We start from the raw sequence: 25,771 nt of genomic DNA on the forward strand, positions 1-25,771 counted from the left end.
GACCTCTATAATATATGTCAAGCCCAAGGTTATTGGAGGTGGGTGTGTTAATCTAAATAATTACCTTTTTATGTCTTGAAGACTAAGCGTATTCCATACGTTACGGCATACTGTACTAACTATATCGTGCAAAACCGTCAGTGTATTCGTAGCCGGTGCTTGAAGTTCGCTGGAAAATTGTAAATATCATTACAATCTCGCTATGCTCTATAATTAAACTTTTGCTTGAACCTTTGATAATAAATTGGCATGATTTATACGCTTCGCATGCTAAAATAACTACGAAGACCCGCTATATTATTAAAAGAACATTAACAACTCCGATTTAACGATCGATGGAAACCGCACTACGAAACAACGGCGTTCATCCTCGGCCATCGTTTAACCCGCAATCATTTGTATCCCCGCTTAATCACCATTATCGATTTCTTCGAAAAGAGAATTCGCGCTGGCGATCATAAATAAATGCGGACTTAAAAGTCCAAACGAGAGATATCCCCGGGCGTTTGCGCGATTCCACGATCTCGGCGGTGACGCGCGGCGCATTCGCTGTCGATTATATCGATTATCGATCGCGCGGATCTCTCGCGGCTCTACGTCCGAGCCCTTAAGGGTCCTCCCCCCCCCGCTCTGGATCCCTTAACGGACCGAGAGCGATAGATCGCGTCGTTCCGCCGGCGTCAAACAATTAAGGCTGACTTACGCGCGCCGACGTTAAAAGAGTAAACGAGTTGCCGGTCGCTGCCCTCCCGCCACGGCACTCGTGTGTATCAGATAATGCAAGCCGCGGCGCACTGTCATCTCGGAAGAATTTACAGACGACATAGTGCGGGCCCCGGGGTCCGGGGACCTCTGTGCTACGTCGCGCTGCGGCAACCGGCTGCCTATCGCGCGCGGCTGATCGCGCCTTTTCTCGCGTCTCGCATCTCGCATCTCGCATCTCCCGCGATTTCCCGCGAAAACGCGTCCCAGTCTTGGCCGCGAAAACGTTGACACTTCGAAACAAAGGTCTTGCGTCCTTATCCGAAGAAACTTAATCGAGAGATCGAATTCCTTTCCTTGCGTTTTTCTTCTCATGAAAAAATTTGATGTGAAAGAACGACAGATGCGAACCTAATAAGCTTCTCTTGTACGTTTAAAATTAACAAAAAACTTTTTCTCCAGTTTATCCTGAAAATCATAATCGTGGAACAACGTGGCATTTCAAAGAATTTACTAGTAAAATTTCCAAAAAACTCATGAAATTTTTCAAAATGCCACGTTGTCCCACGATCACGTGATTTTCAGGATAAATTTTAAGAGAACATTTTTTCCGTGTAGGCATTTGTTGGGCATTAAGCCTTGCTGGGGCATTATAAGGATAAAATAAAATAAAATAAGATAATAAGATAGAGTAATGCTCACTAGGACATTAGTGGGCACTGCTGTACACGATTTTGGTCAGCGATTTACCCCTCGTTTAAAACTGATTGTATTTTTCGCTGGCTATCTTCTTCGTCGTGATGCGATCATTACCATAACGAGATATAAACTTTCCAACGGAAGGAACCATTTTTACAAAAACCTCTCACGCGAAAACGTCAAAAAAAACTCACCGTCGTTTCGAGCGACAGGACCGCGAAAATAAATGATCCATGCTCGAGGGAAGCCGGCACTTCCGAAGGTAATTACTACTTTCACAGCCTTGTATGAAACGATCAAAAAGCATGCGGAACGATGGAAATATGTGTAACGTATAGCGACCGATATATATAGAAGTTACTTGCGCGGCACATAAATGGCACAACAGTTCGAAAAGAAATTGCCATCGTGAAAGCGGCCGAAGTGTGTTTTCGGTTTCGGTCGTGACACGTTCATGGTCACGCGAGGGAATCGCGCGGTGTTCCTTTTAGGACGTGCGAAGAGTTGCGTCGCCGTTCTCTCGGGAGAAAAGTGCGGGATGCGATATCAAAGGGACACGTAATCATCCGCGGTGGGTATCGTGAGATAAATTATAGAGAGCGACGTACTTACCAGGCATGCAGACGCATCGAAATGTCCCAGGATCGTCCAGGCAGGAACCGTCGTTCTGACACGGATGCGACTCGCACTCGTTCACATTCGTCTCGCATCGCGGACCCGTGAATCCTTGCGTACAGTTGCACGCGAAGGACCCGGGCGTGTTCACGCAGATACCGTCGTGCTCGCAAGGAGAGCCTGCAATGCATAAAAAAAGATGTCGGATTAGAATACAGACGAATTATTTTACATTTATTTCATCAACAGTAAAAAGAATTGTTAGACGACATTAGGCTGGCAGATGGTTTTGTCGTATGATTCCGACGTTTCGACCATACGGATTGTCGTCCTTTTCAACGAATTTGATAAAAAATATTACGTCATCGATATTAAATTAAAAACGGAGGTTTGACATCCATCTCTAGGCGTCACTAGGAGAAATATGCTCGGAGGCACGTCCGTCCGACGACCACAGTAGGACTCAGCCTAACGAACCCCATGGACTTTTGCCTAATGTCGTCTAACAATTCTTTTTACTGTTAATTAACTACTGGCGATTCGCACTCTCTCGTTGTATTTATTTAATAACTCGCTTTAACAATAGATTATATTTTGACAAGGAATAATTTCGGCTTTCAAGTTATACAAAGTTAAAAAAAACCAGTATCGTCAGAAAAATGTTCGACGCAACGTAAGAACCTTATTATATTCAGTAACTCGGCGCCAACTTAACGCTCGATACAAGGCAGATCTCTGTAACACATTCCGATCCGTTCTACTCCGATATGGCGGTTAATTAACGCCACGAGATTCCAAAGGGAGCTCCGTCGCTGTATCTCTGCGGGGTTCTTCAGTGAAAGTTCATCCGGTTTCGGTATTGGGACATGCTCGCATGCGATACCATTTCGAGTGAAACTTTTTCCCGTTCGTTTGCGGTGAGACTGAGAAAAGGGAAGGTACCGGGACGGCTTTTCGTGCCGATTCTTACCGATGATTTAAACCGTGGCGAAGCGGCGCACACGGCTTGCATAGTAATTAATAAACTGAATACGGCTTCGAGAGTCGACTCGGTATAGCGCGTTTCTACCGCTGGACCAGCTACGAGCGAACGTACGCCGCGGATAGTGCTCCTTAATTGGCAAACTCGCCGGCACTTTTTAGATGCCGCCATTAGAGCGGGAGAAGGGAGGGGAGAATACTTCCTATACCCGGCTAACTCGACCATAAGAAGGAGCATGCTGGTAGAGCATTCTTGAAGCACTGACGACGACAATTCGTTTAAAGGAGATCGCGTTTTGCCCGCGGAACCCCTCTTTTCTCGGAGATACGTAGCCCCCCTCTAATTGCAACGAGATAATTGCTACGGATGCAGTTACCTACTCGGTGTGTCTTACGAAATGAGAGCTTCATTAGAAATCTTCTCCTTCCAGCCTTCCTTTTTTCCGTGCGGAATTTTATATTTCGGGAACTCATTTTATTAGACGAAGTATCTCAAAATTACCACCTCAACTTCTTTACTTTTTGGCCATTTAATTTTTAGTTAACGCATTTAGGTCGAATTTTTTGCATTTTTTGGTATTTCAGCAAAAGAGAACATAAAAAAAGCTGAGTGGTCTTGAATATTTATTGTAAGTTTTATAAATAAACAAGTATGAAAAAAAGAACATTTTTTTCGAAAAAATTCATTATTAACCAAATTTTTTAAAATTATTTCTTAAAAACTTTGTACAAATGGGTTTTCGGGGTCGCTCGTTACGAATCTGATGGTCGGAATTTCAAAGTTCAAAATGGCGGACCCAAAATGACGGATGCAAAGTACGTGAATTTTTTAAGTTTTCAAGTTCTTCAGCATTCTCATTTGATTACGGTATTTAGGGACTTTTTAGGTTGCTGATTAGGAATTCAATGTTTTCCTTCAAAATTTCCGCTATTTTTTATATTCTATAAGAATTTTCAACTGGAATTTGGATTCCGTGGATCCTAATAATATCTAAATAATGCTTCTTAGCACAGTTGAATTACAGTTGAATGATGTTATTCTTTTAAGTCTTGAACTCCGCCATTTGAAGTACGAAAGTCTGACAGCGGATTCGTAATCAGCGACCCCAAAAGCCCTGATATACGAAGTTTCACAAAAAGAATGGTTTAATAGAAAAATGTATGCTTCAAAGGGTTAAGAGACTAACAGATTAAAATGACTAAATAAAAACGAACTAATATGAACACATGTAGTTAGATATGAATACATAATGTATAGATATATGTGTAGAATTTGTATTTATTAATCAGCTCTCGTTTTGTCAGGCATCCAGTTTAGCATAGAGCATGTTTTTTTCATAATCCCAATTGCAATTCGGAGCAACGCGCACGATTAGCCGCAGGTACCGTGACACGTACCGGCTTTTCTCATCGGTACAGTTGCAGGTACGACGTTTGCAACGAGTTTGTAGAGAGGCGTTTACTTTTGCTTCGGTCGCATACCGCACTCGTGTATTTCGCCAACGGTTTTTCCGACCCGGCGGTGTAATTACCGTCGCGTAACGGACAAGGGCGACGAAGGAAAGAACCGAGGGAAATGGCGCGGCGGAAAGAAACCTACGTACGTTTACTCGCGACAGTAAGAAACGCATTGCTGCACCGTGTTTCGCGATCGGGTGACGTGACGGTAGGAGAGATGACGAATCGCTCTCTGAGAATGCCCACGTACTGTACTCGCGTGCTGCAGAATTTGCGTTAAAAAGCCATCGCGTATACATGCAGGCGCTTGAAAAAGCAGCGGCGAGATGCACTCACCAATATTTGCGAGCATCACCTTGCTAAACGCCATTGAAATAACTGAAATATTCTGCGATACAAGCGTTTCGTATTAATATAACATTTTGCAAATAGTTACGCGTGAGTTTACGTTAAAAATTTCGCGTAACGAATAAAATTGAAAATTGCATCAATTAATGTTATCAATAATTTTATACAATAAAAATTATTAATATAAAAATCTAGTTATCATACGATACACGGAAAGAATGTGCGTCCAATAGAATTATTTACAAGATCAAACACATAAAAATGAAAATTTTTAATCTTGTTAGACCATTTTTACGTCGCTTTTCGGCGATTAATGTGGAATTCTTAAAAACCTCGGTCACGTTTCGGTTTTGCGCGACTCGTACGAATTTTCTTCCGAGGCGGCAACGCGGCGTAATTGGCCCGGTTGCATACGCCGCGAGATGCAGTTTGCAAAGTGGCGTTGCACCGCCACCAGGCAAGATTCCCCGCGCTCGGTTGCATCAAGCTCATCCGAGGGAGCTTCTTGCTCACTCGCCGGGAGCGCAGCTCCCTTCGCTTAAGGAACTTAATCTACCAGAAAATATGCAATCTAGATAATAACAGAGCCCCGGCTCGGGCGCGAGATCATTATGGTTGTTATTAAACTTAAAATAACAATTTAGCGTTTAATTAGATTCGTTCACGGGGACCCCGCGCCGCGGGGGCGCCCCACCGAGGAAACTGCGCTTCTGTGTGGTGGACGGAGGACGCCGACCAGCACGGGGGCCCGGGCTCCCCAGCCTTCTCGCTCCTCCTTCGACGCGACTTCCGGCAAAATCTCATTATACCTGGCGCGCTGTCGTCGCGCGTCAACCACGTCGCCGAATCGCTGCTCTCGTGATTTGCGCTTTTTGCAGCTGTAAACTGCAGCTCCGGCTACGTCGAGACCATTTTAATTTTCGGTGCTCCGTACTTTTTAATAATACACCGCGCATAACGTGACTATTAGGTGGTCGATGTGTAAGAGATGTATTGTATACGAGAGTAAAAAATAAAACCAAAAGAGTTACCATGTATACACATACGGTTATAATTACCGAATATGAAAGTTCCCCGCAATTACGAATTCTTCGCGAGAGCTTGGTTCGAGGATATCTATTTTACGATTTTTGTTTGTAACGTAAAAGAGAAAGCGTGAGAGAAAAAAATATCGAGAAGACGATTAAGATTGTTATACTTAATGATCAGCGGTCAAAAATTATCATGCAGCAATTTATTCTTGTTTGAGAGAATGCGAACTGGTCTCTCGATACGATTCGTGTATATCACTGGTCGGGCTTTCTTCAGGTAGCATCGACCAAATTTCGACGTAACAATGGGCCTTTGTTTAGCTAACAGGTACTAACGTACGGTTACAGTTCCTGGGCAGGAGTCGCTTAATGTCGGCGCGAAAAAGCAAGCACGAGAAAACGAAAATAAGGGAACGACCGTGAAGGAAGGTTTCGTTACGCGTTACCGTATTTACATTTGCACGCAATCATTACGTTACTATCGCGTCTATATTGTGATGAACAAAAGAGGCAATTGATGTCCAGTCGCCCATTGTTCAAAAGCGAAAAGATGCCTTTAATACTTGTAACACAAAAATGCGCGATATGAAAAGAAATGCAGGAAATATTACGTTCGTGTGTGTTTGCTAAACCGGATTCTTCCTCGATCCGTTTTCGAGAGAATGTAAAATATTTCCAGACATCCTGACCGGCGTCACCTTCGATGAGGGATTTCAAGTTCTCCGGAGCAGTCTAGCGACGTAATTCAACACCAAACGAGACGGCTGGCCGTCTCATTTGCAGTTATCTGTAAAACCTCGTCTGAGACTTTTAGAAATCCGACGTAAATATTTATAAACTTGTAGAAAGGGGAAAGGCTGGTGGCGATGATCGCATAAATTACAGATAAAGAAAACATACTGGCCGGGACGAAAAGAAATATCACCATTCGGCAAAATAAATTCAGGCGCATGGCATTATTTTATAAAAAATTATAAATATATAATAAAAACGATTTGTTTCTGCATTAACATAAATTATCCTAAACGGATTTCGTCTTTCAGCACTAATTAAAACTACCCACAGAACAGGAGAGTGACAAAGATGTGGCGATTTTAAGCGAGATGAGAGTAGTTGCGATTATATTGAAATCTATTTTATTGGTCGACTTGAGAACCTGTCGATTAAATAAATCCCGTTTGCCAAATTAAGATTCGACCCTCTCTAAAAATCACTCAATACATTATCACTGAAAGCAGTGAATAGTCATTACAGTTGTAAGTATATCATTGCGATTTTCAGTGCAAATCAGTGACTATTCGCTGTTTTCAGTGATAATCCACTGATTGACTTTTAGAGAGCTCCGAAAAATTAAAAAGCAACTGTGCAAGAGGGGAGGAAAAGGCATACAAGAAAGGATATTTATTGTATTATTTTCAATTACCACTTCGATTCCGGAGCGTACGCACGGAGGGCGTTAAGAAATTTTTTTACAGCCTCGTCACAAACGTTCGGGTGCTACTTAAGTTATTACGTGTCCCAGAGAATAAGTACGACCACGGACATCGAAGAGTAGGTGCCAAGTAAACGCATACCGGGGCTTGAAAAAAAAACTATATAGATGACGAACGCGAAAACAGCGCAGCCAGTGGGCAGAGCGATCATCGAAATATTCACCTTAACGCCGAGCAGCCGATAATTACGCCCGGTGGCCATTAATAAACTAATCCTTGGGGATTTCTTGCCGGCCATCCGGAGCAAAGAGCCCTGTCGTTTTATCAGTGTTCAGAATCTCCGAGTGCCCAGGGCAATCGTCAGAGGAAGAGACGGATGAGACAGAATGTGGAGGGGTGGAGGAGAGACAGGCCGATCTACAGGGTTTAATGACTTGTGGTATCAAACGGCCGGGAGGAGAAAAAAGGGGGATAAATGAGATGAGGTGGGTCCGAAGTCCCGGCTAATCACCGGCGATATTAATGCGCGGTGTGTAAAGAATGCGGCGAAAACCGCGGTTGAGTTTGGTAAATTGCTGACGCGTCTCGGCTTCGAGTGGTTGAAAAACGCGCACGATGGTGCGTCAAGCGTTAATTGAATCATCTGTTTTCGAATGTGCTTACGCAGGAGCTATCTATAAACATTGTTGAAGAATAAATTCATTTCGATGAATAACGAATCGCATTTATGCGAATTTCACTTAAATTGATTTCGTATGCAATTCAGCTTTTGAAAAATATCCAACAAATAGTAACATTATAATAAAGATGTTGGGTGTGCAGTAAATAAATATATATATATTTCTGTCCCCTCTGAGTATTCTCACGATTACGATTTTTTGAGGAATCGAGAGCGAGAGCAATAAATCAAAAACAGCGATGACGCACCGCTTAATCGCAAAGTTGACGGGCGAAAGCTCGCGCGCACGAAAGAACCGAGCATCGCATGGCCACGGGGGTGGTTCGCCCTTCATCATCGTGCACGGCACGGAGGTGACAAAGAGTCATGTGCGTGGCGGTACGGTAATTTACCGATAATTTCTCAAATCACGTCCTTCGCATAGAAGCGAGTAACCGTACGCCCCCGAAGCCAAAGGCGGCCGAAGGCCTCCGCGAGAGAGGAGGCTGCGGCCGGTGATCCTCCGCGGGGAAAGGGGAGCTGTGTTTGAGTAATGCCTTCCTAATTACGATGCCCCGTGCAAAACGCGAAACGCCGACGCCGTCCGCCGTCGGACGGATGAAGGGGACGCGAGCGATCGTAGGAAAACGTGGATTCTCTAATTCATCGCCCGCTACGTGGACGTAGAAAAAATATCTAACGGTCGAAACGAAGCACCTGGTATATTTCAAGTGTAGTCGGGTCAATGAATGAACGCTATCAGCCACGAGAATAATTCATAACCGATGACAAATGACACTGGCACACGCGATACGGCGCATTTTCAGCATTTATTTTTATATGTTACACGCTACGTCATGAATACGTATGTATAATTCTTTAAACAAAATGGAAGCGTCACATAATATTAGCATACATTTGGAACTTGCATATACGTTAAGAGAACACATGTGTGATAAAATATACATTAAATAAGTGTGTTGAAACATAAATTAGTTAAAATTAGCCTTTCAGATAAATTATAGTTATTTTAGATTGTGCCGTTTCTACATGATAATTATCACGGGACTACGATTATCATCCATAACGCGTACAAGGCACGCTTTCGAAGTGTGTGGCAATCAACGCAAGGCGAATCGAGTCAATTGTTAACGCTCACCACCGAAATCCAATTAATTCCACGACGGTTGATTAACGAACGGCTACTAATGCGAGGAGCAAATCCGCACCGCACCGCGTGCAACGAGAGCGCGTTCGTTGCGAGCAGGTGGGGGCGAGCGCGCCGAAGAAGGCCCGCGGACACAAAAGGCGTGCTTTCGATTATTAATGAAGTGTCTTTGTCCGTAGCGAAACGTATTAACCGCCGTGTTCCGCTACGGGCGGTGCTGCGTATTTATTATGGCGCCGGGAACGATGATGATTTCTATTCGAGATCGTTTTCAGGATGCTCCACCGTGTCTCCTCCGTCCACGTTTTAAACGAGTTCGCGTTCCTATCATCAGCCCGTTTACGATCGCGGCGATTCACGACAGTCCGCAATACGTTCGTTTAATTGCAATCTTGATTATTCGTGCGGTATCTCGCGAATGTACATAGGCTCCTCGCATGTTTTTGCCTTCCGCATTCGCATTCGCGAATATATCGTGTGTTGAATCGGTAAAGTGCTGACTTTGTTACGCAAGTATCTTCTAAAGACATGTTATATTTTAATGCTGCTCGCGTCACTCGCAAAATCGAGCATCATTTTATTCACGCAGAATTTGTCAGTGGATTATAATTTAAGCTTCCTACATTTTCCTGCATTTCGGTGTATATCTTACATAGAGGAAAGTCCTCTATTGTGAGATAGATTTCTAATATGGGACAGCAGGTTTTCAACACCCAAATTCAATCACAAGTCCTTTTTCGCCGCGATTACACGAACTATCAATGAACTTTCCACCAAACAGATTTTGCACCGCAACAAATTGACGGTGGAATTAACTGGTGACATTAATTTAACAGAAACCCCCGCTATTTCATATTAGGATCCTATCTTATAATAGAGGACCTTCTTCTACGTGTATAAGATCCGAGACGCGAATTTCTCGCACGGCAGAAATTCGTTTCTCTTTCTTAGTCGATAATGTTTGAAACTGACAGAATCCCGATGCGCGGTGTGAACCGAATCAAATTTTCACGGATGGTATCGATAAGGACTCGCGCACGTGTGTACACATCAAGGAAATCGGCGAGGTGTGTGGCCCCATGCCGGGCTCGGGTCTTGGCCGGACTATTAATTAACCCGCGACTACTGGCCTGTCCACCGGTTAATTACAAACCCATTACCTACGTGTATCGCGTACGTTGCCGAACGGCTGCTCAATCTCCGCAGTTTCGTTCATCGCAATCCTAACACGACGATGGATTTATTTACATCGTAACATTCGACGATATACATAAAACGGTAAAACGAAAGAAGAAAAAGTCGTAGGAAGCATCGTATTATCGAACTGTTGCATAGGCATTCATCAAACTTGTTTGAGTTGAGGATTTCTGGACGTGAACATTTTGCTGCACTCGACAAATATGAAGTTAAGTCAAGATGGCTGCTGCAAAAGAAGCCTCGACAAATTTCTGCACAACCATTAATTACCTCCGCAGAATTATTAATAATCGTTGCGGTCTTGGCAATGGGACTCCCGCGTGATACATCATGCGGGACCTGCTAATCACAGGTCGCATATCACAGTTCTACGACGCCAGGGAAAGAGGAACGACTCTCCGGATGACAAGTTTGCCCGGAGCTAGAGATCGAGAAAGGGAGAGAAAATTGGGTACAACGCGGTATAATATTATGAATCACCGTTTCCCCGTGCGGACGTTCACGCGATGCATGTGTAACGAATTGATATGTCACTTCGACAACGTGGAAATGATGAATTGGCATCGAGATCCAGATTTAAAATTGAAAACTCTCGGTCGTTCTCGCGCTCTCGACATGTCACTGTCATATACTACGAAGAATTTATTCTATTTATACGATTTTTTTTATTTTGAGAGGCATAATAATCTATATGTAAATTATAAGTCCTAAAAATAACTGATTATCAATCGCGTAGATTCACTTGAAACTGATCTCATCAAAGTTTTGAGTCGTTATGCAAGGAATGCGAAAAAGTGATTACATATTTGAGAATTATAATAAAATAAAATAAGTAATATAACTGAAAAGAAATTTTGCGATAATTGTCCATAATCGTATACAATTTCGATGGGTTCAAATTGCTTGAGAGCTGACGTTCAGCCGAGTGCATTTTTATGATTACACCGCCACGAACGACCCGTAACATGTGTCGATTAAAGCTTCCCGGCCGGCGATAGATCGATCACGGAACTTGATGACGAGAACGTCGACGGGACAGCGTGATGAGAACGAGGATCCGGCACAATAAATAACGCGCTGATCCGGCGCCGAATTAATCGATCGTAATCGATCGATTCGCCGGACGCCAATCTGCCCCGTGTGGGTTTTCAATTTGCACGGACCGTGGGGGCCTCCGTACGCTCGGATCGCGTACATTAATCCAGCGATTACTATACTCGCCGCGAGCGGATCTTGTCGTTATCTCACGTGAAAAATCTTTCGCGGCGATATCGATTCCGACGCATCTCATTTCTTTCACCTTCGACGATACTTCCGACTAACAACATATCTATTTACTGCACCACAACGATGTGGTAACTACGGTTTGAGTCGCGAGATTAAATTATTGACGATCATGGAAATTTAATTGAATTATTTACGGACACGACATCTAAATACAATTCAATATTCAATGTATATCTTTTCTTATGTCATTTAATACTTTTCTGCATGCTTAGAAAATTCTTTCGAACCTGTATAGTATCTAATTGTACCTACCTTTAGTAAAGTATTTAGTAAAATTTAGTTAAAATTTTTTTCCATTTTATTTTGGTGGCAAGTTTTATATCATCCATTTAGTATTACACCCGGAAAACAGATTTATTTAGGTTAAAGAAATGAGATACGTAGAAATCACGTTTCCTTAAATCTACTAAATTTTTATTTACTTGCACGAAAACGTTTGCTAGATTTGAAGAAATAGATATGAATTTTCTTAGAAATGTCAGTCTTAATCAAATAAAATTTTGGTTAAGGTAAAGAAATCATTTCTTTGAAATTAAATAAAAAGTCTAGTAAGGTCCAAATCCAAGGAAAATTTGTTTGATTTTAACGAAACTCTTGTCTGGGTGTAGAGATACGACCTGCACATTTAAGCGCATTACGATGATCTCTCAAAGCGACAGAACGTAACGACCACTCCCACGGCACCGCGAAATTCGCTTCTTGTCGGCTCGCTTGCAAATTGATCGATGATGGATAAAAATGGAAGCATATAGCTGCCGTAATTACAAAGTTCACGACGTGAAATTCGGTTCCCGGTTTTATTTACAGGGCTATTAATGACGCAAATGAAGGATGCCGTTAAATTGACCCTCGTCTCTACTTTTACTGTCGAAAGGAAGAGAGAAAGAAAGAGCTGTTCGCGTATTCTCCATTGACTGACAATTATCATACTGCAGCCCACGCTGATGCAACGATGTTAACACGCACAGATCGTGCGCGGTGGACAGGCAGGCAGGCACACAAACGCCCGAACGTACGTGATCAGAAGGAAATATTACGAAGCTCGATGACCTCTTCGAGCGACAAGATCATCGGTCAATCTCGTCAACGACTCATTGAGATTTTCTTAAGTTATCGCGGTTACGAATTAAGTGCGCGCAAAAGAGAAGCTTCAAGGTGAAACAAATCGAGACAAGTTACGGCATTTCGAGAATTATTTCCGTTCGTGAATCGTACCGTTCATTGCTCTCTAAACTATAAATCCAATTAAACCGGCGTGCACTTAAAATTCACGTCGGCGATTTTATCAACGTCCGATTTCGCACGATTTAAAAAACGCGCGAGTTGCATTTCAGCGGGAATTCTCACCGCTTCAGAGGATTTTTGAACCGTGTGAGTGTATGACGCACGCAAAGACAAAATGCGATTTGCCGCTTCGATGATTCGCGAATTTTCTCCAACCGTCATTTGAACGTCGCGGGGGCAATTTATTACTTTCCAAGCGACTTTAATGCGAACTGGTCTTGCCGCGCGATAACATCTATCTGATAGCCTATCCTCACGATGTTAGTTGCCCGATCGTGCACAAACGCGCCGTTGACCAGCATTTCTGCGTTCTTGAATCGAACCCGTCATTAATAACTATGCCGACCACCGAGACGCTCATTACTTTCGATTTAAACGGAGATTACTTTCGAAACGCGGATTAATAGTTGGCCGAAACGGATAAACCGAATGCGGATCGATTTAACAGCGATTTCCGAAAGCAACATTAATCGATCGATCCAGAGATCAACTGATTCATTTTTACCGAATTTATTCCTGCACAATCGGTAATTATCGGTAAACTTATAATCCGAAACTTTGCACGAAAATGTTCCTCAACGCTTCATAATTTCATTCAAGGTAAGGTTTACTTATGCATTTAACGAGAAAGGCCAATGTAGAGCATTGGATCACAGATATACAAAAATACAGAAAAAATTGTTATACGATTATGAGAAGCAATGCAAGAAAATCAAACCTTGTGTGCATTCATCAATGTCCTCTGAACAGTCCAGTCCTCTATATCCGGTGGCGCAGGAGCAGGTGAAGGTCCCGTTGATAGGGCTAGTGTCGCAGATCGCGCCCTCATGACACGGATTCGACGTACAGGCATCATCGAGATGACAAAGAAGCCCTGCGAAAAATAGCAGTTCTTCCTTAAAAACCTTATACTTATTTTATCGTATCTATTATACTTTCCGTTATATAAAAGCTCTAAATTCTAATTCTATCTGGTATTTTCTTGTAAAGATAAAAATCTTTTAGTTTCGCCTTGCTGAACAATTTTTTAGATTACAATATACCGAGGGGTAAACCGCCGAGGACACTGTGGTGTACAGATTTCGCGCATTACCACGCATTACTAGGCAGTTTTTGGGCATTAGTCGGTGTTATTTGGGCTTGCTGGTGCATTATAAAGAATCGAAAAAGATAAAATAAGATAATAAAATTAAGTAATGCACTGGGCATTAGTAGACATTGGTGTAAATGATTTTGGTCAGCGGTTTACCCCTCGTAATATACCTATCATAAAAAAAAGATACGCAATGTATATTTTACCACACTGAGAAAAATTTCCATCGGATAAACCAATTAAATAGTGTTTCCGATGGTCAATTTTTCCGATAAAGTACAGTAGCCGATAAAATTTGAGTGAAAAACCGATCATATTTTTCATCGAATATACAATTTATTTGGACATATCCGTTTGTTATTGTGCAAATGAGTTATTCGATTATATTTAATCGGACATTTTTCTCAGTGCAGGTATTACAAATCTCTCATTCATAAATATGAAAATAGCGCACTGTAAAATGCGGAAAACGCGTGTAACTATCCGATTTCCCCCGGGCAACGATAAGTTCTGCAGCGGTACAAATTATTATAAGACTAATTGAGGAAATTGCCATCGTAAACTAAGAAGGACAATACAAAATTGAGAAAGCTGACCGCGGTATGTAATTTTCCTTGGGAAGCGAATCGCGTGTGCGTCGGGACGAACTTTTATTTATGAGACCCGTCCAATAACGGTATCCCAAAGTCCTCGGGATATTCATATATAAACCAGAATAAATGCATGCAGATGCGAGAGCACACCCGCGACTAACTGTAAGTACATCTCTACTGAACTGAAAGCACGCCTGAAGGCAGCGCAAGAGGCAGCCATTACATGTTTGCGTATTGCATTGTGCATCGCGTGTTAGTTAACTACTGCAAGTCCCGCCCCTCTCTCTCTCTAATTGTCGAAAGCAACGACTAGAATGCAGAATGAAACACAATTTTTTGTCTACCTTCAAGAATGTAATAATCGAACGTATTATTGCATATCTAGCCAATCGACAGAATTATTCGTTTACTTGGCTAAACGATTAGTATTTCTCACGAATAACACCACCCTTCATCAATAACAGACTCCACGTGAAACGTGGAGCCGTCTGCGACTCGATGATTGCAGCCGCTCGGTATAAACGCTCGGCTTCCAGGAATGGCGACGGTGTCTGGCCGCGAGAGAGAAATATACCTGTATTTGGCGATCGTCGTGCGCGAATCGATCTGAAAAGCGTTTTCTGCTCGGACTACTCCGCGGCAGGGCGGCGGGATAGGGCGAGTAAGGACAGAAACTCGTTTCCAGTCGCCAAGGTCGGCACACGGCGAGAAGCCGGGACCCCGGGAGTCTTCGGAATCTCGAGATTCCGAGGGACCCGGTTCTACGCTCTCTACGCGGTATAGTGTACCGGCGCATCATACCCGGCCGCATATGTGCGGCTGCATTGCACCTGCCGATGCATCGCCGCGCGTTGCAGCGCGAGTTCCCGGCTCCTCTCGACCATACTCGGTATCGAGTTAATCACCCTGCACTCCCGCGAGTACGCGCCGCGCGACCCCGCTAAACTGAACCGGAGAGAGAACGGCCACGGTTTCCTCTTCTCCGAAGCCTCCCGTCGACTTCCGTCGACAGAATTTTTCGAGCGACGGTCAGTAAAATTCGCTCGGGTCGGATGCATCGTTTAATCGGTACGATAAAAATATATCAATGATAGCTACGATGTAAAAAATATCTCGCGCACGAAGATGCCCGGAAAGACTCGTTTGTCGATTTAATACGTGAATTTACTGACGACAATGACTCCATCTAAATGAAACTGTGTTTCGACCGAAAAGAAACCGACGCGCGGGACAAGGTGGAAAACGGTATATGAATTCACACATTTTAGATTACAATTATCGGGCTACCAACATCTTGCTCGGACCTGAAGGGCTCTCGCTTGTTTGATGCTCGGAAAGAAATTAGCCGGTTCTAATGTCTATCCCGAGTCGAAATTCGGGTACCATTTTGACACTTTTAAGGATAATTTACACCTACATAGACCAGCAATAATCTACTTTGATGACATTATATTTTTTTACTCCTCCCTTGAATCTTTAATTCTAAAAATTTACTTTAGCTCCTGCTTAAAAGGACCTACTTTAATGCTAAATTGGCAAAAGTAGAAATTTTCGACACTACCAGTTTTTAAGTATTATAGGAGTAAATTTTGTACTTGCAGTTCGATCTTTTTTACTGATTTACGTCCTAATGTATAATAGAATTGAAGGTTCAACATAGGGCCAAAATTTCGACTCGGGATGATTTAGTAATTGTTAAACTTGGCAAAAATCTTTCAAAATCATCTTGCGAATAAGAGGCGAGTACAATTTCATCATTTTGACACAGTCGAAGTATGCAAGTTAAAAAAAATATGATTCTTAATATTGCTACTTTTACATGCGCATTTTGATTATCATATAATCTTGCGATTCGAAGCGTGAATTCACAATTATTTCGCACATTTAAACACGTACCGAATACACTCGGATCTTCGTTTAGAGAAGACACGCCTCGAATAAACACGCTGTAGAAAACATTGTCTCGATGTTCTACAGTCGTACCTCCCGCACACCTTTCGATCAACATTCCGCGGAAGATAATTCTCGACTTACCGGTCTTTCCATATGTGCACTGGCAATAGAAGCTGCCGACGCGGTCGATGCAGGTTGCGCCGTTGAAGCAGGCCGCGCCTGCACAGTCATCGATGTTGACGCCGCAATCGGGCCCGGTCCAGCCATTCACGCATATACACGAGTAACTGCCGTGCGAATTCGTGCATGTGGCCCCGTTGTGGCACAAGGACGGCCGTACCGAGCACTCGTCCACATCCAGCTCGCATTGCGTGCCCGTGAAGGCCGGTGGACACAAACAGGAATACTCGTTCACTCGGTCCATGCAGGTGGCACCGTTTTGACAGAGGTTCCCCTGACAATCATCGATGTTCTCCTCGCAATTATCGCCCCGGAATCCTGAAAGACAAAAGGATCGCGACATGTTATTTTGTTATAGAAGCAAAATTAAAGATCATACAGTTTGACGCTGAAATTAGATCTCGAAATAAAGAGTCCGCACTCGGAAAAGTTTGTTTGAAATCAAACGAATTTCCTTTGAATCTTCACCTTACTAGACTTTTGTATTTCATTTCGAAGAAATGATTTCTTTACTTCTACCAACATTTTATTTGATTAAGACAGAAATTTCTAAAGGCCCGGCAGACCTTAAGAAACTTCATATCTATTTCTTCAAATCTAGCGAATGTTTCAGTAGAAGTGAATAAAATGTAGTAGTATTCAAAGGAACGCGATTCAACGTACCTCACTTGTTTAACCTAAATAAATCTTGTTTTTCTGGGTGCACGTTGATAAATAAAAAAATAATTTGTACAACGGATAAGACACTAAATAATTACGTCAAAATTAATACGAACGGAAGGTGTTAAACAGCCTCTTAATGGTATGCGACGTTTCAGATGCGTTATTATTTAAATGATTAAGCTATCGACAACCGGACTGCACCGGTGAAACTCTCCGTCGCTGTAATTAGCTTTTATTACTCTATCGCGCTCGCGACGTTCGGATGCATTTGCATAACTACGATCGGTAGCGTTAATGATCGCGACTAGGAGTCGCGATATTTTCTAGTCGGCGCTTAACGGGAGGATCGGACGACGCGGCGGAAAAGAAACGACGCGCAGCGATCGCGATCGTTCTCGGCACACAGGCGTGATGTTCGTGGCACGGTTGTAAAGGGAACTCATTACCGCAACACGTCCGCCGGCGTGAAAAATCGAGACGCGCCGCCGGTGTCGGACGTCGGTTTTACCACTTCTATGAATTTATGCTTCGATCGCGCGGCCGAGGCCGACCGAGTAAGGAGCGATCGCGGGCTGACACGCCGAAAGGATAAAGCGATGGGCTTCGATAGCCGTGAAATTGACGCTCCGATGCGCCAGGACGGATTTCTTCCGGTCAAATCGCGCGAAGAAATAGTAAGCAAATAGAAGCGGAAACGCCCGAGACCGTGTCGTTACGTACGCGGACTTTTATTACGGTAAGATGCAACGCGCAGTTCCGTTACTGCGGACAGTTTCACATTTTGCCGCCGACCATACGGGGAAGTGCACGACGTGAAAGCTTCCGGGTTGAGAGGCGTTTGGAAGAAGACACGCTACGATCTCGCAGTGACCGTCGGATGGAAATTAGATATTTTTGTTTTCGAGCGGATCATCTCTAACGTCAGCTGATTCTACGTGGCCCTTGAACTTTGGAAGGAGAAGAGAATCGATAGAGATCGGTGGTGGATCGATCGAACCGACCTTGCATGACGCTCGATTATCCGCACATCATGGAACTTTATTCATCCGTCGCTTTCTGCTCTTATTCTGCCGGGCAAAACAAACATTTGGACACGCGATGGCTAACGGATTCGCGACGGTTCGTCGTGACCTGAGAAACCTTTTATTACATGTATCGTCTCTTGCACGAACGCTTGCGTTTAAAAAGTATTTATAAATATATGTATAAACATGTACTATAATAAATATAAGGTCGAGTGTTGTTAATTAATTTCAACGTTGTCGACACAGATATGACTTGAAATAATTATAGACTTCCCAATTCTTACACTATGCAATTATTTTCTGCTCAAAGCTTCCTAGTCTAGTAAGACTTTATCCAAAAAATGTGGAATTTTACCAACCCTGGCATTAGACCTTGCATTATAAAGATAAAATAAGATGAAGTAATGCCCACTGGGCATTAGTAGGCATTGGTGTACATGATTTTGGTCTACCCCTCGCTAATCAAGCGTATCGTTCATCCAAATAAATACTCACCTCGTGTATTTATTTCGGGCTACTATTCGACCTTTCCTATCGTAAAAGTTCTGAGAATGAGATTATGAAGAAACCGAGCGCTGCGCGGCACATCAGCAGATAAGACACCGCTCGTATTAATTAAGTGACGATAAGGAGCAGCGATCAACAACTCTGAATGATCCTTGTACAACGCAGGCCGACATCAAGGGAAATGAGACCGCGAACAGAAAACGGAGCGATAGAGCCGGGCTAATAGAACTGCTCCGCAATTATCACGGCGACATGTTGCGCGAGGTGTCGATATTATAGCGAGATATCGATGGTTCGCGTGCGGTTTTATCCGTCGCGGATACAACTCGCTAAGAGAGATACGTTATGCGATGCCACCAATTACTGGCGAGAACACGTACCCCGGCATGGTAAACGATAATCAATTACTAATATCAATAAGTCGTTTGTTACTATTTATTAAACGCAACATGTCGCATCGATTTACTTCCATAATATAAACAGATCATCTTTTTCCATTGATACGCACAATTAAGTAATATTATTGCGAGCACTGTACCGGATTTTTAATTTTAGTTGTACGAACGCGGGCAGTTGTGCTAGAAAAATAATATTTTGAGGAACGTCCAATTTTGTCACTCGCTGAAAACTGTTTCGAATAAATTACCACTGCTGCCATCGATACTGAATCATCGCAACGACATCGTGCGTCTTTTACCACGCCTAGATATCGATTGGAATAGTTGATCGCGGCAAGATAAATGCGTATCAGTTGGTTTAAAACGAGCCGGGATATTCGTTAGCATACACGGGACGATTAGAGGCGGAACAAAAACACCACGAGGAAATCCGGGTATGCATCCCGTGCATCTCGATCAATGTAAAAACACAATTTTGTCTCTTTCTCTCTTTTCTCCTTTACGCGTACTTCGTCCTCTCGATACCCGGTATCAGCTTATCTATCGGTATCAGCGGTTGCCCGGTGATACATACCTGGTCATGGACCACAGTTAACATCTAATGGCGCGCATAATTTATGCCTCATAGAACATCCGACTACGCTTCCCGCGGCTATGTAGCAGCGACGACGACATGACTTAGGGCCAGAGTGGTGGTAAAAACGCGGGCCAGCACGTACCCGTCGGGCCCATCACGTTATTATACTAGAAGCCCGCGAAGGATGCCCGTGGCATTAATATCAAAGCGACGCGAAAGTAAATCGATCCAGCAGGAAGCGCTGATCCGCAGCGATTCATCGAAATCATTTCAGGGAACCGTAGCTTCGTGAGGCTACTTAAAAAATCGATCTTCTCTCATCCTCATGATTGATACGTCGGCAAATCCGCGGTTACTATTTCATAATGACCCCTATTTATGTCAGTGGATAATAATCATTAAATATCCTTTGAATACAAATGCGTACGATGAATAAAATTGACAGAAGCAATTACGACGATCAAAGGTAATTTTTCGTCATTACGTTTTGCGTATTTGCAAGCGATTGTAAGCGATGACGATAGAAATGTCGCACTAGAGAAATTTTCAGGCGGTATCGATTTCGCGCAAGGTGCGAACTTGGGAGGTTTCGAGCTGGAATTTCGGTCAGAGATTCCGCCAAGAAATTTCACAAGGGCTTCTCCTCTTCTCCTCGAGTTACCATATTAAACGAGACGCGTCGTTCCAGGGGTTTACATTCTTCTGCAGTAGGATCCTCGTGACTCGTCAATTCAAACAGCTAATTTTCCAATGCAATAAAAACTGATACGATCGGTAATTCGTCCAGAAACGTTTTATACATATACGCACGCAAGAAAAAGGAAAGAGGCAAGACAGAGAGGAATTATATAATGTGATATGCATGATTTGTGACGCAATAAAATAAATCGTCAAGCATCTGCTGTTACAACGATAAATCGTTATAATATCGGTAAAGAAAAAAAACTGTATGTGTAACAGTCTTGCGAGATAATATGAGAGCCCTTTCCTGCGTGCATCGTAAACTTTTCTCATGATAACGCAATTACAATATCTTGCTCGCTCGGGGTCTTTTTCCTCGGGAGACTCCATTACAAGAACGAAATTGCGGTGGCTCAGCGTTCGCGATGGCATTTGCACATTCCCTTCCTCGTGACTGGATTTCCCCCGAAGGTGCTCTCGTGGCGCTCTCTCTCTCTCTCTCTCTCTCTCTCCCGCATTCTCTCTCTTTCCACCTTTCCGTCTCTCCGGTTCTCTCTCCGCGTTCCTCTCGCGCGCCTTCTTTTCCCTTACGTCCACGCGATATTGACTCTCGGCTTTTTGAGTGAGAGGGCATAATTAAACGGCGGACATCAAACGGCGGCATTCGACGGAATCTCATATTCCGTACAAAGTCGATCGATTCACCGATCGGTCGCGCTCTTACGACGCTCTCGACAGAAAAGGCGCGCGAGCGGGAACGCGAGGACGACGCTCCGAAAAACTCGGACTACTCGGGCATTCGAAGACCCCCGAGACCAAACGATTAGGGTAGACTGGTAGGCAGTCGGAGACGAGCAGCGGCGTGGTGGCGCGGGGGCCTCATCTGGCACGACGAATCGATTCTCGTTAATATCGATACCAGCGGCGCGAACAAAAGCGACGCGCCTCCTTTACCTAAGAATCGACCACGCGCGTATTTACACGTTCATTCGTTCCGCATTCGTATCTCGCATCTTTTTCACATCATTTCATTTCTTCGCCTCGCAACGATACTGTTCAGGGCAGCCACGAAACGTCGACAAAAAATCGATCCCCCCCCCCCCGCAGCCTTCCGTTTTTCGTCCATCTCGCAAACAAGTTTCCCCTCTTTTAACGGTGCGGGCAAGCGCAGCGATTCAAATTTACAATCGCTACTATACCGAGTCCCAAAAGTGCACAGACTTTAGAAAAAGACAACATACTTCGGACCTTATTCTCTCTCCGTCTATCAATGTCTGAAGTGGGGCAAAAATTCAATATGGCTACTGTGCTCATCCTTTAACCTCTATCATTCCCCTACTCTTCTGTTACCCACACTACTTCTACTAGACAAAGATGAGGTACGGCCCCACACTAGCTATCTCGTTCTAAAGTTTATTTCATGCAGATACGTAGCTGCAGTAGATTTCGTAAGGGTACAAGTATCGAGCAAGGGTGGCTGATTGCCGAGCTAATGGCGCGAGAGCTGATCTCCATAAGATGCGACCCTCCTCTTCCTGAAAGTCCATCAACCCCCCGAAGGCAAGTCCTATCGTGAGCCATAGTCAACATAATGTAAAAGGTCCAGCAGTGTAAACGACTAGAGGGAAGAGAGGCGGATACATCGCAAATGTTCGCGTACAGGCGAAAAAAGAGCCACGCGAAGATCTACTGCTTGTGAGAGACTATGTATGTGTGTGTGTGTGTGTGAGGGAGAGAGAGAAAGAGGCGCGTGGGTGCATCGGATAAGGACGGAAAAGCCTCCGCTGCTTATAAATCAACCTGGATGAACCCCCATAATTGCAATTGTCCGTTGAGCCTCACCCCAGATCGGAGTAGTCGTTGCACGCATATGTGCGTGCGTGCGTGCGAGTGTGCGTATCGAGCGGAACCTATCCGACGAGGATACGTGTATCCGTTACTTCGTTATTGGCGCAGGGCTGTAGTGAGATTCGGTGTTTAAAATTACTTTGCGAGCGCCTACCCGACACCCTCAGAAAGGATTTCTGTTACCGAGATGAAACATACCCTTGACGCATTTATATTTCTCACAACCCCATTTGGCACGAAAATAAGACAATAAGAAAATAAAATCAATAATTCTTATTCTCCTCTATCGAATTAAAAAAAGATTGACTTACTGTATTGAGGCAAGAGTAAGTTTATACATTCTTGCGTGCAGCATAAATTTTCCTGCATCTTACAACGCACGAAGTTGGCACCACGATATTCGACAAAAGACCATTTTATTCTAGATTTTGGAATTTTTCATTTAAGATTAAAATATTCCTTTCTCTATAATAAATATGATTGGCGCTGTATCGATCTTATTTTATGATACATTCAAGTGTAATAGCATTGGATCCGGAAATTTTTTCTGTGGGTAGAGCGATAACTAATATTACTGCCCTGGGGGATTAGAACTGGGATATAAATAAGTATAATTCAAATATTATGCTCGATATGATATTACAACAGCTGGAAAAATTACAAAATTCTTCAGAACACTCGTTCTTTTACCTTCAAATGCCATGTTGGTTAATCTCGGTTCCCAAGCAGCAATATCTACGAATTTATGCTCGTAAACGGTTTTTTAATAACAGACTTTTGTCGCTTGTCGCAAAAAAGCGCGTGTTCTCATTTGACAATTAAAGCTCTCACTCTCTCACTCTCTCACTCTCTCACTCTCTCACTCTCTCACTCTCTCACTCTCTCACTCTCTCACTCTCTCACTCTCTCACTCTCTCACTCTCTCACTCTCTCACTCTCTCACTCTCTCACTCTCTCACTCTCTCACTCTCTCACTCTCTCACTCTCTCACTCTCTCACTCTCTCACTCTCTCACTCTCTCACTCTCTCACTCTCTCACTCTCTCACGTTTATTATTCTGGTAGAAATTTCGCGAAAAAAATCTGCGAATTCGGGAAATTAGATCATCGATCTCTCCGACGCACAAAAAGATATCTTCGATGGAATGTAAGATTACTTCTTATCTTCTGATCCTAGGTTGTCACCGAAGGACACGTTGCGTGACTTAAGTCAAACCGGAATTTCGAGAATCTGGCAGAGCCAGCGGCAATTAGCCGCGCCGAGGCGGTCCAAATGATTTCATTCACCTTAAAATATTTCGCGTGTGGCGGAGAAGGGCGGAAGGAGTGGGACACAGACCCCGAAGGATTCTTAAGCGAGACAAGAAATACCTGTTCATCGGACGGGTGTGTCCCGAAAGCTAGTTGAGAATTTTTCGCAAAAGCTTCTCCCTTCTCGGAGAACAGAAAAGAATTTTCCGTGGAGTCGCTTTTTACATCGCGCGGGAACGACGATCCTGAACAACGACACTACTAAGACTTCCCTCCCATCGCAAGGATATCCCTTTATTTCCGCTTAGCGCTATAAGCGCTCTTCCGTCGTGTCGCTCATCATGATGCGTTATATCCGCCCGATCGTATTTCCAGCTTGGGTTCAAGCGTGTTTATCATATAGGAAGTGCGTGGTGCGGTGTGTTTCATTTAAATCGAACACGAACCGCTCGAGCGTCGATATCGATTATGAACTATCGATCGACGAAAGAGATAGAAAAAGGTCAGGAACGTTAAATTTTATGCCGCACACGCGGTCGGGCACCCCGCGACGGTGCAGAGGCAGCGAAAGGACGTCCGTGTCGAATGTCCTTTCCTATATAAAACGCCCTACACGCTCCCATCGCGTTCCCCTCGTGCTCACGCTAACATAGCGTTCCTCTCCTTCGCGCCACGGCCACGAGAGTGACCGTCTCTCTTCCACCGTCGCGGTCCCTTCTCTTCTGTTTCCAGCATGCCTCTCCCGCTCTTCCTTCACTGTACCGCCGTGGTACTACCTTCCTCCCTTCAATTGGGACCTTCCGTCTCGCTCTAGCCCTCCCTTCCTCCGGCCCATAAGGCGCACTACGATGCACAGTGCCTCTCAGTCGGGTCGAGGTGTGGCAACATCGCGGGAGCGGGTGTGCTTCCCGCGCGCGCTGAGCCCACGTGGTTGGAGACTGTGGGAAAATTCTCATGCCGCCGACTACGCCGCTCGCCGCCGCCGACACCGCCGCCGCCGCCGCCGACGACGACGACGACGACGACGCCGACAACAGCGACGACGACGACGACGACGACGGCGACGACGGTGCTCAACCGGCGGCGACCGGCGCGGGAACCTCGCGCGACTTCCTGCTTTCACGCTTCAGGAGAGTCTCGGCAGACTTGGCGAAAAACGTATCATCAGGATGTCGCGAGATCCTTCGGCGACAATCGACCGAGCTCGTTTCAATTTATCATGGTTTCCTCGCGTGTTACAGAGCGAAGAATTGTCCCCACCCTTGAAACGTTCGCGTTTCGCAAATAATAGCAATGAAAGAGAGATACTGAGCGAGGCTATGTAATAAAGAGAAACTCTAGATTTTAATTATAACGGGGGACGTTTATTTTAGTATTTATTTAGTATTTATGCTTCAGTGGTCGAATTGATGAAAGGCCCGCCCAGAATGTAGGGAAGTCCAGGTTCAAACCCTGGGTAATATTTTTCGCAATAAATTTATTTAATTAGAATTTGCCAGTTAGCGTTGTTTAACAATTTTTCTACATTGACGGAACGCGTACTGGCGTCAAATAGTTCTTTACTTTATTTAGTATTTATCTCAGTAGATTCCGAGCATTGTTAGCGCCTCGTTGACATGAATTAAATGACGTATAATTCCGCTAGCGCAATTTTACGTCGCAAATTTCGAGACAGTACTGATTGTGAGACGCACTGAAAACATATCGGACCTCACAAAGTGAAGAGGAAGGTTAAACTGCTGAGGCCGGTGTCTCCCCACTAAAAAGCATAGGGGAAGTGCCCGTAGAAAAATTACTTGCCCGCTGCCGTAAACGCCGTGGCAAAACATCACAACTATTTTTAACACACGGTTATTACACGCAACCCGATGCATTCATGACATTCTCGGGGAGGCACGATCACTTGACCATCCTTTAAATTTTACACTTCCGGCACATTGAAAACTGTACACTTGTATAACAAGATCTAATAAATTTACACGAGTCCAATCTGTCACTACGTTTTCAGTCATTTTTATCCTACGTTTTCATTCATTTTTTATCCTACGTTTTCACTCTCTTTTATAAGTTTTTTGTAAACAAATTACGCGAACAACTGCACGTGGTAACTAAATTTCAGTTGCAAAGTATGGACAGCTAATATTTAGTTGCGACATCTAAATATTTGGCTACTGCACTGAGAGAAAAGTGCGTAGTATTTGC

The 25,771-nt window shown here is 43.9% G+C and overlaps 1 protein-coding gene across 1 annotated transcript in view; it reads right to left on the minus strand.

The window, feature by feature from the left end:
- The window catches only part of LOC105564691 (neurogenic locus Notch protein), a 291,723-nt gene that overhangs the window by 80,769 nt on the left and 185,183 nt on the right, over positions 1–25,771 (minus strand). The window contains exons 6-8 of the mRNA XM_012017253.1: positions 16,582–16,938; positions 13,580–13,735; positions 2,014–2,196 (exon numbers count right to left, since the gene is read on the minus strand). Coding sequence (XP_011872643.1) covers positions 2,014–2,196; positions 13,580–13,735; positions 16,582–16,938 — 696 coding nt within the window. The remainder of the gene's footprint in view (positions 1–2,013; positions 2,197–13,579; positions 13,736–16,581; positions 16,939–25,771) is intronic.

Source organism: Vollenhovia emeryi, unplaced genomic scaffold (assembly GCF_000949405.1).
Source record: "Vollenhovia emeryi isolate VEMERY1.0 unplaced genomic scaffold, V.emery_V1.0 DF939160.1, whole genome shotgun sequence".
Taxonomy (NCBI): Eukaryota; Metazoa; Arthropoda; class Insecta; order Hymenoptera; family Formicidae; genus Vollenhovia; species Vollenhovia emeryi.